Source organism: Nelumbo lutea, chromosome 3 (genome assembly GCF_056320005.1).
Source record: "Nelumbo lutea isolate HS-2025 chromosome 3, American lotus-T2T, whole genome shotgun sequence".
NCBI lineage: Eukaryota > Viridiplantae > Streptophyta > Magnoliopsida > Proteales > Nelumbonaceae > Nelumbo > Nelumbo lutea.
The window spans coordinates 116,662,636-116,677,561 of record NC_142686.1 but is presented as its reverse complement, the minus strand read 5'-3'; the positions used below and the strand labels follow the sequence as shown (position 1 = coordinate 116,677,561).

General features: G+C 35.2%; 2 protein-coding genes across 5 annotated transcripts; both read right to left on the bottom strand.

Annotated features, from left to right (window-relative positions):
* Window positions 1-830: 830 nt before the first annotated feature.
* On the bottom strand, window positions 831-5,001 carry LOC148867923 (cyprosin-like). Its single transcript, XM_088980541.1, has 14 exons — window positions 4,863-5,001; window positions 4,281-4,758; window positions 4,090-4,150; window positions 3,865-3,959; window positions 3,607-3,719; window positions 3,294-3,462; window positions 2,769-2,808; window positions 2,518-2,582; window positions 2,254-2,367; window positions 2,074-2,138; window positions 1,781-1,961; window positions 1,484-1,603; window positions 1,296-1,387; window positions 831-1,146 (listed from the first exon to the last, which is right to left on the bottom strand). The coding sequence occupies exons 2-14, from the start codon at window positions 4,713-4,715 to the stop codon at window positions 1,062-1,064; spliced, it is 1,635 nt and encodes a 544-aa protein (XP_088836667.1). The 5' UTR covers window positions 4,716-4,758; window positions 4,863-5,001; the 3' UTR covers window positions 831-1,061.
* A 2,861-nt stretch (window positions 5,002-7,862) lies between these two features.
* On the bottom strand, window positions 7,863-14,615 carry LOC148867922 (cyprosin-like). 4 transcript variants are annotated; one of them, XM_088976548.1, is made up of 13 exons: window positions 14,430-14,615; window positions 12,470-12,945; window positions 12,259-12,353; window positions 11,976-12,088; window positions 11,706-11,877; window positions 11,096-11,135; window positions 9,987-10,051; window positions 9,736-9,849; window positions 9,565-9,632; window positions 9,280-9,471; window positions 8,970-9,147; window positions 8,672-8,880; window positions 7,863-8,569 (listed from the first exon to the last, which is right to left on the bottom strand). In XM_088976548.1, the coding sequence occupies exons 2-13, from the start codon at window positions 12,930-12,932 to the stop codon at window positions 8,485-8,487; spliced, it is 1,794 nt and encodes a 597-aa protein (XP_088832674.1). In that variant the 5' UTR covers window positions 12,933-12,945; window positions 14,430-14,615; the 3' UTR covers window positions 7,863-8,484. The 4 variants fall into 4 exon arrangements, with proteins under 4 accessions (XP_088832674.1, XP_088832676.1, XP_088832677.1 ...); XM_088976550.1 differs by having other exon boundaries at window positions 8,970-9,144; XM_088976551.1 differs by having other exon boundaries at window positions 8,970-9,144; window positions 14,320-14,478.
* Window positions 14,616-14,926: the final 311 nt, after the last annotated feature.

Below are 14,926 nucleotides of genomic sequence, written 5' to 3'. Positions count from 1 at the left end.
AAGGTCAATTTATGCTCAACCATAAAGTTGCAAATCTCAGGCTGGGGGCTGGTCTAATCTGAGGCCAAGTCCAAGTCTTTACCTCAGTCCCAACCTAAGCTTAACCCAAAACAATTCAATTCAGGTAAAGCTTAGGCTTAGATTGGATCAGACTAGGTTCGATTTAGGTTGCATTTGATATTCCTTATTTTAAAGATTTATTTATTTTACTGTTAAAATGCTTGTAGGAACATTGAGTTTTTAACAACAAAAAGGACATACGTCTTTAAAATAAGAAATGTCAAATGCAGCCTTAGTCGAATCGAGCAGGTTGGTTTTATATATATATATAGTATAATGATTTTGTTTTAGATTTTATGGTCAATTTAAGAGTATAATTGATATATTGTATACATATACACATGTATATATAATTAAAAAACATGTTTTTATATAAATATAATACATACATATATGAACTTATTTGAATGGACTTAGGTTGAATTAGGTCAGACTCAAGCTACCTGACTTCTCAACCAAGGCCCAATCCAAATTGGGTCGGATTCAAATTTTCTAACCCAGGCTCAGCCTGCAGACTGAAAATTTAGGTTCAACGTGTACAAAAAGTTGGGTTGAATAGAATCTTGTTGGGGTTAGGCTGGAACAAAACTTATTGCACAATAAACAGAAGAATAGGCATTAACAATATGATATATCCACTTCCAATGGGAATATATGAGATAAAGAATTTAAACGACAAAGTGTAAGCTGTATTCCCGGCAACCCGGGCAGAGTAGTATAGTTAAAGGATTTTCATTGTTCAATAATAAAAAATTAACAAACAGATGCTCTAATAATAGAATTATTATTTTTTATTTGAGATAGCATCGTAGACGTACATCCATGATCCATCCATGTAGGTATTGGCAACATTTATGCATGATATATGCCAGCTTTCAGTATATAATAAGTGCAAGAGGGAGAGAGAGAGATAAATCAAATTTGCGTTGAAAACGAAAAGAAATAAAAAGAAAGAGGGGTGGTGATAGCATGGTAGCACGCGCGCGAACGCGATATGGTGATCATGCAGCTTCTGCAAGCCCTATTTGGAGGTTATCAAAATCGAAGACAGTGTGATACACATGCATGAACATATCTCCAAGGATCCTGCATGCACGTAACAATTATTAATATATATATATATATATATATATATGATACAAAAATAATGGAAATTTAATTATTTAATTAAAATTATAACCATAATTAATTCATATAATAATTATGATCTATGTAGCTAGATTAATTTGACATACCAAAGTGGACCTCCAGGAGGAGGAGGCGCATCTAGTGGGACAAACCCGCTGAGGCATGTAGTGGCATCGCCTTCACCAGTTTTAAGAATGTACTGATCATCATCCATCACACACATACACACAATTAATTAATTAAATTACATCATTCTCTTCTCTTGTGTAATACAATTATTAAGTCATAAGCATACCTGTTGTGGAGTTAAGTGGAAGGAATGCTTCCCCATGGTAAATGAAACATTTGGCATGTCTGGGATTCTATTGCAATCCACAAATGCTTTTCCACGTGGCAAGGGCATGTAGTCGCACAACTGAAATATGTAACAACACAATTTATTTATTTATATATACTATAAGTCTATAACTAATGAACGAATGAAGGTAGCTTAAGCTAAGCTTAATTAGGCATCACAAAACATTAATAAAAATGATAATGAATATATATTGCAATAGAAATTGGAAATACTAGTAGTAGGTTAAATAATTACACTGCCAAGGTAGTTGAACACATTGTCCACAATGTCTTTTTGTTTGAGCAAGATTTTGACCAAAGTAACCAGCATCTTGCACATGGCGCATGGAACACCTCGAGTGGACGATGTATAACTATGAGATGATCCCTTATTCCCACTTTGGCTTCCATGATCCGTCACCATCTCAATCCCATTTCTGTTCATTCTCGCCATATATATTATATACTCAGAATTAATCACGTATTTGTTTGGAGCTAATTTTTTTTTTTAAACTTAATTTATCTTTCTAACCAATTAATATTAATTACCTCTCATGCTCTGTGCTATTATAACTGCAGACACTGATCATTGAACAAAGTTTCCTGGATTTGACCTGCTCCATCCAGTGTGAAAATTAAAACAAAAGTATAATTAATTAGATACAATTACTTAGCCGTGGTAATTAACTGCATATTCAGATTAATGAAAGAAGTAGAAACAGAACCAACCTGTGAAAGTATAAGTTCCATCATTACTCCTCCAACCATACGCACCAGCTGTCTACATTCCATATTCGCTAGTCCTCCTGCTCCAATGGCATGATTAATTTGTGCTACAATCTCCTGAATTTAATAATGGAAGAGCCAAATAGGATAATTGCCGCGCCAGGACACAACAATAGTTCAATTTAATTAATTAATCCGAAAAGAGAAGAATTATTTGCTGGTGAAAATAAAACAGGTCTTAATTATCAAGAAGGTATGAGCATATACAGGTGGACCAGCTATTAAAGAAGTCCCTGAATCCACGATCGCAGTACATCCACCCTTACAAATTTCTGAAATGAAAGACAGAAATATGAAATTCGAATTAATCAAGACGGAAGTTCAGTTCAATTATTCAATACGTTCTAATATTAATATTTCTTTAATTTTTCTCCTTTAATTTACGGTAAGATTTTGTTAATTATCACTAAATTAAAATAATGTATATAATTAAGGCATTTGAGTTCAAATTGAATCACCTGTTGAACGACCCCCAATAAAAAAATCACCCATTTCAACCTGGAAAAATAAGGCAGCAGAAAACAAAGTTAATTTAAACCCGTTAATTAGAGGAAGGAGAAACAGTGGAAGATTGATGGTCGATCATAATGGCTTAACATCTGTTTTCTTTTTAACATTTTAACATATTTCGAATTTTCATCAACAAGTATATTTTTATCATTATTGCAGCGCAGCTTCGTTGTTGTTTTATATTATTCTTTCCAAACGTAAATCCTTTGATAATTAAACTCTGGGTGTCTGTTGCTGCAGTTAAATTCAGGTTTGTGTAACTCATCATAAAAAAAAAAAAATGCTATTAAGGAATAAATGTGTCATTTTCCAGTACTTTTTGTTTTGGATAGATTAATCTTACCTTTTTTTTTTTTTTTTCTGTGTAATAAGTTAATTTTAGGCCACAAGCTTAATTAATTTGTAATTAATTGTTTAATTACATGTATAACGCTAGCTGAAGCCATGAAGATATATAATTATGAACCATTCACCTGCCAGAAGCCCTTTTGAGCAACCGGTATATAGGTATGCTTTCCTTTAAAGTGTTTGGGATCAACACCACCAAAGATGATCTCACCCGCTTTCTCAGCCTCTGTATTTCGATTGAACCAGAAGGAGAAGACCTTGTCACGTAAAAGACCTTGTTCCCCCATTCTGTACCTGAACTCAACAAGTTACACAATTCAAAATTAAAGTTAATAGAAAACTTGAGGCATACACATGCATATATATATATATATATGTGCATGGGAATTAATAGAAAACTGTTAACATGCATCCATGTGTATATATATGTGAATATACCAGATAGGTAAAACATTTCCTGCAGATTTTTCTTGAAATCCCAACCCCATTATTCCATCAAATTCTGCCATTAACAAGGTGAGACTTCTTTCTCGTGTAACCTCAGCGAAAGTCTGAAAGAAGATAGAATCATGCATAAATTACTATCTCGCTCTATCTGCAGCCAAACGGCCGGCCCAAACCAAACATAATATATACGTTTGGAAAAAAAAAAAAAAAAAAAAGACTCCAAGCAGATATATAATTAAACAAACCCACTTGATCTTTAACGATGAAATTTCCCATTTGTACATTATCTCCGCTGAAGAAGCCAGAAATTGATCTAGACCCATAAATTATACTGCAATTCTTCCCTGAATTAGAAACCATGCACACAAGAAGGAATTTGAGCATATATAGGAGATCGACATGGTTAAATTAAAGAATTGCTATATACTTATAGTAGTTGATAAAATATTGTATTGCACCATGAAACAACATTACCGATTTTTGTATATGTACTGGACCGGCCTGAAATATATTTGGAATGTAAATAACAGTTTATCTGCACGATCAAATTAAAGCTTTTTCGTAAATAATTAGTTACGTTGTTGGATATGGGTGTCAAGAATCATGATGATATGTAAAGATTAATTAATGAGCTTAATTAATACAACAGAAATAAAGGAACTCACAGAATAACGGCACTTGGATGAAAGAACCCAGAGGTTAGAACTGCCGGTGTCGAAGACAACAGTGAAGTTCTGAAGTGGTGAACCAATACCGATCTCTCCAAAGTATCGGGTATTGAGGATATTACTGAGAAATACTTTATATGCATCTGACTCACCCAACTTAGGGCAGACCAAGCGAGTTTTTGGGGACACGGTACCTGCGTCTGAACCATTCAGATTACTACAGATGTCTTTGAGGTCGATTGCATACTTGCCGCCATCTTTGCTAATAATTCTTGCAGCATTTAGAGTGTCAAGATCCAAGCTTCTCTTCTTTAAACCGATTCTCAGTAACCCATCAGCATCATCATCAGAGGAAGCAGGCAGAGGGAAAGAGCATGTCAAAGCACATAAATAGTAGATAAACAACGCAATAAACTTGTGCGTCCTCATCATGTCTCAAACTCAAAGGAGAGAGGAGGTTGCCTCTTGCTGCTGCCTGTTAGTACGTACAAGAAGGAAAATTATTGTATTAATTAAAACTCAGTCTGTATAAATACATATATAGTAATATATGGTGATCATGAGAGGAAACGATAATACCTTTATAATTTGAAATGTAAGAGCTCCGATCCCTCCCTGTAACAGCAAGAGCTAGTGTGAAGTATGTAGTTGAATCCCTTATTTTTAATTTGTAGGTCTCATTGGCTTTTATATATCAACCAAGCATGGTTGCCGTGGTATATATATATATAGGTATGGGATGGGGCTTGGGAGCACCGGAGCAGAGAAGAGTGGTGGGTTTCGTGGAAACAATAAAATATATAGAGAGGACAAACAAGGGATGACACAAACATGCTTCAAACTCATGTTTGGAACCTTCATTTAACAACAACATAAAAGATATATGTATAAACATTTAATCTGTATTGTCTTTTTTGCCACACTCGTATATATATTCATTCATTCGGCTTTCTTATTTTCAAACGAAAATGATGGCGTGGACGACTCGTTCATGTTTAGACATAAGCTGATCATGCCAATTTCAGTTTTCAGGTGAAAATCCTAGTGCCGTTTACCAATTAAGATTAAGATTAATATTTTACTTTCCTTTCTACACAAATTCATTTTCTTTTGCTACGTACCACAATAGTTTTAGCGCAGGACTAAAACCGAGAATCATGGCCTTCGCTTCGAGGTATATATAGCTATTGTATGTAAATTTGGATGTCTCTCTCTTCATGGTGCTATATTGTACACGTTTTAAGCAGTTGGTTCAATCGATCGATCTGCTGGGAATATTCCATGTGGTTCCGTTTTAATTAATTTTGTTTTTCGGTAAACGAATGATTATATATATGCATGCATGGTGATTGTAATTTGTAAATCTCTTGGATCATCTTTCTCTCTTCCCCGTCAGTTTTCTTCGTAATTGTTTATGTTTCCTCCAAGTAATTAAAGCCCAGAAGTTTTTCCCATTATTTTTGTTTGGTAGAAATTGCTTTTCAGTTTCAACAAAACTAAACAAACAATAAAAATTGTGGTATATACATCCACTTTTTCCCATTATTCATTCCTTGCACGCCATCGCCATGTTTTGGAAATCTATGCGTAAATGAGTGGCCTACGCTAGCTAATCCGTTATTGGGGAGAAGCTAGCTAGCTGGTCAGGAACTTATGTATGAGCTACAATTGTTGACTATACGTACATACTTTTGAAAAAGCTGAAACACACAAGGGATATATAAAAGCCAAAACATAATTAAGAATTGGTTTAGTGAAATCAATTCTTTTTTGCAATGTCCATCAATTCTCATTTGGTAAACGATATAATTATATATCCTGATGCCATTAATGGAAGATATATATTAATTAGATAGAGGGTATTGGGATGTGGGAGACATTACCCATCCTATCGATCCATGTCTGGAGATGAGCAGGCAAAATCATGTTGTCGAGGCCGGACGGGAGGTCCACTGAGTACTATCTGCGTGCGTGATTTATATTTTTATTTATTTTTTCCTTTTATAGCTAAATTTTGTTTTATGTCTACCATTTCCGTTCCTTTGCTTGTACTTTTAATTTTGAGTACAAAATCCTTCTCTCTCATCAAATTAACTGGACAAATCAAACCATCCACCTCTTTCATTTTTCTCACCAATCCAAGTTTCCAGCCCAAAACTCTCTACCCGCCTTTAATTGCAGCCACACATCCTTTATATTGTATTGTGGGGTGTGCGGTAAATAAAGTATGCGTATTTGGTTTCATTGGGCATTTATTGAGGGGGTGTTGATCTAAAAAATAATGTTTTAAACAGTTTTTTATTGTTGTTGTTGTTTGAGTTTTGAAATATTTCAAGTAACAACTAATAAATAAAGTTACTTCCCAACGGTTCCATTCACATAAATCAAAGTGTTTGTATATATATATATATATATATATATTTTTCTGTGCGTGTGTGTTTATCTGAGAAACACTATAACCAGATAGGTGATCCTATAAGCAATAAACAATAATCAACGAAAATGCCTATATAGCGTTGATGTAACAGCCAATCTGGGTGTTGTTTCATTTAGCTGCCACTCTGCTCTATGCAACTTAAGAAGCTCTGCCCTCAAAGTATCTTTAAGCACCCTTGGAAGAGATAAACGCCGGGGTGAGCCACCCCATGTAACCAACTCGGTGTGATATCATGATATGATAGCAAAGAAACCAACAAACCATCACCAAAACGGTAGCCTTTTATTATACATGGATTGTGAGAATTGATCTTGTGTTTAATAACATAAACGGGTCATATCTTTTGGATGCTTAATGGTATCTATATGTTTTTTGGGTGCTTAATGGAAGCACTCCAGGTAGCTTCTCTGGAATACAAGTGAATAGAAGTGCTCAACTGCCACGGCTGAACCAATGCATCTCACTTCCAACACAGAAGCCCTCTCAAATGGGCCCTCACGCATGAACCAAACCATTGTTGGTATCTCCCTCCAATTGGAAATGCTCATTTAGGGCTATCAACAGATTTCGAAAACTACTCTATCCGATATTCTATTCAATTCCTTGGATTGATTCCATCTAATTGGATAAAAATTCAAGTCCAATCAATCCTATCCAAATACGACCTGATTATGGCCATTAACAACTTATCATTAATTTGTCTCAACTTCAACTTCAATTTAGGATCTGTTCATTTTTTGGAAAGTTATTCATTTGGGTAAGTCCACTTACTTAGGTAAGATAAAATTATCTCAACATGTTTTGTCAATTTTTTTCTTAAATGGAAAGTTATTCGTTTGGGTAAGTCCACTGCTGCAAGCCTCCATACTCTCATCTCTTTTCCAATGTGAGATAAGTTAAAAACTGTTTTTAGTGAGAAAAAAAAAACTACTTTCAAGGCATGTGCGCAAAAAGTGAGGTAGTAATAACGCCCTCACCTCAGCTGATTAATTAACATCTGTCTCTGATCGGAACTCTTTTACGTATATATTTCATTTGATTTACGAGATGAGTAAAAATGATACAGTGTTCATGTCGTTGATGTTAATATATTGCGAACGTTTATGCATGCTTGATTAATTGAATAAGAATAACATTCGATCTATAATTAATATAAGTGATGGATATATAGAAAATAATTTAAACCACTTCCAATCAACACTCAAAGATTCTATAGTCTACCATAACCAAAAACTACATGCCAGTAGAGCCAAGAGAAGAAGTGCGACAAGTCTGAATACATGGGCCGTATTGGCCAAGCCCAGTATGGGCAGAATGGAAACATTAATAAGCTGAAGTTAGCCACTATGGGCCTTTAACAATAGGGCTTAAAAAGATGACTGGGCACATTTGGATTTGGCTACAACTACTTTAAAAAGTCTTTTTTTTTTTTTTTTAATATTTTTATTTGGTGGATGGTTGAGAAACTAAACAGAAAAGGGAAAGAAAAGGGAGTTGAACAACTCATCAGCATAATCCTATTGGTTGGGCCTTGAAAGTTGAAGCCTCCTCAACTCAACTCAAGCCTATAGAGGAATGACTTAAATGAGTAAGAGGCAACAAACTCGTTTGTGCAGGTGCATACATGCATGTACTTTGTACGTATCAATCTTATTCTTGTACATCCCTCCAATTTACAGCAAACAAGAAGTCGAATCTTGTTGGCTAAACCAAACCATGCCACTAGACAAAAGATAATAAAACATAATTAGGCCTATATTAACTTTAAGCAGCTTCAGCGAATCCTACTCGCAGAGTGCCAAAGTCGAACACGGTGTGATACGCAGCCATAAACATATCTCCAAGGATCCTGCACATATATATATATATCATATACAACTCCATTATTATATATGCAATATGCATGGTAATTAAGAATAAGATAAGTTGGATGAGAGAAATGTCGACTTACCAAAGCGGACCTCCTGGAGGAGACAAATCCAGTGGGACAAAACCACTAACACACCTGAGACTACGGCCATCCCAAGTTTTGAGAATGTACTGTTGTGGGGTGAGGTTGAAGGAATTATTTCCAATGGTAAATGTAACATTTGGCAACTCTGAAATGCTATCGCAGTCAACAAAAGACTTGCCATGGGGACTGGGCAACTCCTCGCACAGCTGAAATTAACAATATCATATTCATTCATCGTTTTCGTGGCTTGTTCGAGACTTGAGAGTAGATAATAATTAATAGATTAATACATTACCTTGCTCACATAGTTCAAAATTTTCTCATTGCTTTCCATTTGTTTGAGATGCATTTCAATCCAATCAACTACCGTCTCACAAATGGTACATGGAACACGTTCCCCCAACGCTAATCCCACGCCCCCAAAATGCCGCCTTCCAACCACCATTTCAATGCCATTGCCGCCTCTATAACTGCTGCTACTTCCAAATCACATACACATTAATGAGATATCGATGCATGGATCCAATGGGCAATTCACAATTCTAATTAATTAATTAACGAGACACAGCCAGAAAGTAGAAGGAATTAAGATTTATATAACGAACCTGTACTTATTATTATAAGCCATGCAGAGACCGATCCTTGCACATATTTCATCCACACTACCTTCTCCTTTAACCATTATTTTGATGAAAGATATGACTAACTTACAAATGGTACATGGATCCGCTGGAAACCCTGATCCTCTCTTTCCACTTAGCTTTCCAACCAACGTCTCGATGCCACTAATGCGGCTCCTAATTAATTTACACTTTTAGTCAATCATCATGATTCATGATCAATAACGCACATCAACAGCATAATACTGAAAATTAAAAAGAATTTCTGACCTCTCATAATGCAGTCTCTTATCAGATTCGCAGTTACTGAACCTTGAACATAATTTCTTAGATTTGATCTGCTACACAAAGGGTAAATATCGTAACACAGACTATGGTGATTACTAATTTTGATTCAATTCAGATCGATGGATGCATGAAACAGAAGACGAATTAACGAACCTGTGATAGTACGAATTCCACCATTTTTACTCCATATGTACGCACATATTTTCTACATTCCATGTTCACTACTCCTTCTGCTCCAATGGCCTGATTAATTTGTGCCACAATAGCCTGAAATGGAAGGGCTATTTAGGATAATTACCCAAGACCCCATCCCTCCCCCCCGCAAAAAAAAAAAAATAATAATAATAATAATAAAACAAGAAAACTACAATGAACAGAACTAGGTTATGGTTATGAGCGCATACACTTGGACCAGCTAGAAAGGAAGTCCCAGATTCTAAAATTGCAGTACAGCCACTCTTACAGACACCTGCAAATAAAAATATCAATTTGGAGTACTTTACTTGAGTTAGAAATTACAGAATAAATGGGAATGGATGCAGGTTGCAACTGTTGCAATTGCATTGCATGCAAGAAAAAAAAAACTAATATTGAACCAAATGTTTGAGCGGAAAAAGGAATATTGGCTGTGAGTTATACCAATAAAATCATAGGAAAATTGCTATATATTAAAGTGCACTCACATTCTAATGATCAAAAGAAAAAAAAAATGTTTCTTATATACTCTTGTGCTTATATTCTAAAACAGACAAGTGAAAGCAAATCCAAATATAAATAGCTTTCTCACATGAATAATTGACCTTACATAATCCAATCTAACATCAATGGAGCCTTGGTTTTGCAAATAACATACAGAAGGTGATTTTCTGAATGTATTAGGATGAGAATACATCTTACATATTATGTTATAGTTGTATTTGGATAACATTTCGGAAAACGTTTTCAAATTTTGGGTAGCAAAAAACTGCTTTGGAGTTTAATAACATGTGATTTTCGAAGAAAAACATTGAAACGAAAAAAAACACTTGGCAATAAAATGCACAAATGCACGGTGCTTTGCAAGCAATAGCATGGCTTTGGGAATTTTTGCCTTTTTGCAAAACACAAAAGGGCGCAAATATGTGAAGCCTTGCCACGTGGTCATTTTCAAACAACTATTTTGTGAACAACGTGTCAGCTTAAAAGGGGTAGGTTCTTTGAAGACATGTAGACCTGTCATGTAGCAAGATGAATAGGGCACAAATTATAGGTTGACACATGAAAATTTTCATGTAAAATGTGGTAAAACAAAATATCACAGCCGAACACTTATTTAACTAACTGCAAAAACATGTACTAAAATCAAATGTCCGTCTATTTTTTTTTTTCTTCACAATAAGCTTGTCTTCGTCAATTAGTTGAATAAAAACTAATACAACCGAAAAATAATTAAAATAATAATAATAATAATAATAATAATAATAATAATAATAATAATAATGTAAAGTAAGTAATTGAGTTTACAATGAATCACCTGTTGAATGATCCCCGACAAGAAAATCGCCTATTTCAAGCTGGAGAAAGAATTAAAGCAGGAAAAAACATAGTTTAAGTCCTCAATGTATATGACATAAAAGAATTAAACGATGGCATGACTTTTTCTAAAACAAAAGAGATTTAACATAATGGGAGTATTAATAGAGGATAATGGCCTTATGTATAATTTGGTAAGAAAATTGATCACAGGACTTTCAAAAGAATTTAAAAAAAAAAAAAAGATCTAAGTAAATTAATCTAGCTAGAGTGGGTGAATACCCGTTCTAATCACTTCACACGTGCACACTCGTGTTTATACGTGTGTGTAATCCAATTTTAGAAAACAGTACATCAAATTATATCATCTTATTTATTAGTATATAAATTGATTAAATTTATTCATCATAAGTTTGTGTTACAATTTATTAGTAATAATTTTCTCATATCTCTCCTCTGGGCGGTACGTAGCTAGAGATAGGCAGCCTTGATTAGGTTTAATATTTGTACATAATATATATGTATGACATTATAACAATTGCTGCTAATAAATTAAATTCAAAAACAAAAAAGCTAATTCAGTAGAAAAATATAATGGATCATGCACCCACCTCCCAGCTGTAGCCGTTGCGAACAACAGGAACAAAGGTGTGCTTGCCCTTAAAATGTTGGGGATCAAGGCCACCAAAGACGATCTCACCTCCTTCCTCATCCTCTGGATTTCCATTTAACCAGAAAGAGAACACCTTCTCCCTCACAAGACCTTGTCTGACCATGCTGTACCTGAAATATATCAAACCAAGAATATTAATTAGTACTAATTAAAGGACAATTAATTAATTAATGAAATGAGTAAAATGACATTAATTAATATAGTATACCAGATGGGGAAAACATTTCCTGCAGACTTTTCCTGAAAACCCAGTCCCATTATCCCATCAAATTCTGCCATTAACAAAGCAGGACTTCTTTCTCGTGTGATGTTAGTGAACGCCTAGGAACAGAAATTGATAAGAGAAGATAAAAAGAAAATCATATATGATTAATGTATCCAATACCTATTAGCCACTAATCGTATGTATATATATATATATATATATATATATATGATCAAAATGAAAATTAATGAGACATACTGCAATAAGGGAGACAATATAAACCCACTTGATCTTTAACGATGACGTTCCCAACTTGAACATTGTTCCGGCCGACCAACCCAGAAACTGATCTAGATCCATAACCTGTGGTGCAATTGTTCCCTGATATGATGATCGAATTAATAAACCCAAGTACAGGAAGATGATCAGTCTCAGCAAGGGATCCATACATTCATATATGCAATGGATAATTAATGCATGAAGAATTAATTAATTACCAATATTGTTTGTAAATTGGCTGCTGGATCCGCAGTTCATCTGCGGCATGGAATTGCTGTTACCGCCGTAAATAAGTTGGTGGGTGGAACTTGCAGTATCGAAAACCACTGTGAAGTTCTCAAGTGGTGAACCGATACCAATCTCTCCAAAGTATCGGGTATTCAAGAAATTACTCAGGAAGACCATGTCGGTATTTGAATTACCCAAATTACGACAGATCAAATAATCTTTTGGAGACACAGTAGCTTCATCTGAAAGGTCCAGTCTACTGCAGATATCTTGCAGTTCCTTGGCATACTTGTCCTCTTTGCTAATGTTTTTGGGGGCATTTAGATTGCTTACATCCAACCTTCTCTTCTTTAAACTGATTCTCACTACCCCACAAGAGGAAGTTGGAGCGGGTAAAGAGCAGGTCAAAGCACATAAACAGATTAACAATACAAGAATCTTCCGCGGCCTCATCTCCGAATATTTCCTGAAGTCCAAAACAAAAAACCATTTATAATATCCCTACAATATTAATCCTGCAGGTCGATCTAGCATGGCATAAAAAACCTAGGCCCAATATAATCCAGCCCAAACTCCACCCCAGGACTATGGATCCAGGAGCACACACACTGTTTCTTGGGTATATATTTGTGATAACAGTGCTCGAAATAAAAAATTCTACACATGCATGAGAAACAATTTAAAGACTTAATAATATTCAGCACAATATCAAAAGTGTACTTAGTTAATTATGAAATATATTTAATTACAGTTTGGTTTAGATAAAAAAGAAAAATGAATAACTAAGTTAAATATATACAGGGACACAAGAATAAAGTGAATATATAGATTGCGATTGCCGATTAGGGAAGGCCGCAATGGACCGGGAAGGAAGGTTAAATGGGATACTGGATACCCCACCCATTCTGATCGGGATCGACAAGGGTCCGCCGGTTCGGTTATTACAACAGTACGTACTGATGCCACAAGAGGAAGTTGCGATTGCTTTTCAGTTTTCATCTTAAATAAGTAGTAGTTTTAATTTTCCACCGAGTCCAACCGTATATATCAGGTGCACTGGTAGTGGTAGAGGTGATGGAAACTCAAAGTGGAGGTGGTGATCGGTGTGGACTGTAGAGGCTAAGGATCACCGTTTCAATAGACAAAGCTTCTATTAATTGTTTTATGATATCGGTTGATGGGGGTTTGTTATATGTGACGATGCATGTAGCCGTGCGGTTGGTTGTGCTCAAAGAAGAAAGTTCCTTATGGACCTTATCAGTACGTACTACACACACGATTTGGACTATGACACTAGTGTTGGGCTTCAGGTATCAGTTACAAGTACCATTTTGATTCATCCAGACCCAGTAGTACTTGCCTTTGGCTTCATGTTCACACCCCATGTGAAAAAGGTCAAAAAAAAAAAAAAAGAAATAGTAATCAATTTTTTTCCTATACTTTTTTTGTTTGATCTTTAGTTAATATAATTTCTTTTTTACCAAAGAGGAAAATAAAAAAATTCCCCCTCCCCCTCTCTCATGTCTCCCCTTTCTTTTTTCTCTTACTAGCTAGATCTGTATCTCTAATTTCTCTCCTCAAATTAGAGATACATCGCCCATTGTCAGTGAAGGCAATAAAATAAATTAAAAATCAAAATGATTCCTATTTCCTACTGATGCAAGCAGATTAAATGGTGAACTTACTTGGATTAATTGGAAGCAGTTAACGAATATCAGTATATATACAAGATTATTAGATATTAATATCAAATTAACATGCAAAGCATATATAAAGCAAATTAAGTGCTCATCATATCATACATAGGCATATGAAGTAACACGTAATGATGGATGATCACCTTACTCACAAGCAAAGTGTTGGGTGAGAAGCCGGGGAGATTTGGAAAAAGAAAAGAAAGAAAAGCTAGCTATGAGGCTATGACGCGCGGTGAGAGGAAAACATGCATACCTGATGAATTTCGGGATTGCAGCTGGTGATGAATTAGAGCTGCTCGAAAACACCTGGATGAAGATTGTATCATATTTATGTGGCTTCCGGCAGTTATGCACCTGGGGGTGGTTGTACGTATGTCTTGGTATGTTAGCACTTAGAACTCATCAGGGGGACCTTCCTGGAAGCAATAAAGAAATAAACAAGAGGTGAAGTGTCGACAGGCCACATTCTTATTCATTTGGAACCTTCGTTTACATTAACATAAGCGGTCACCATTTCCCACCTCTTTTGTCCCTTTCCGCCCTACTGCTGTTTGCTGTTGGTCTTGCTCCTCAAATTAAATTAAGCATTCATGGGGTAATTATAAAATTGAGATTGAGATTGAGACACAAATAGCGTAAATATGTGAACTAAAATATCAGCTAGCTCCTGTCATATGTGATATGTATGCAGTATGCATGTGTGTACATTCTTATTTCTTTGCGGAAAGCACTTTTCATAACCAATCCAAC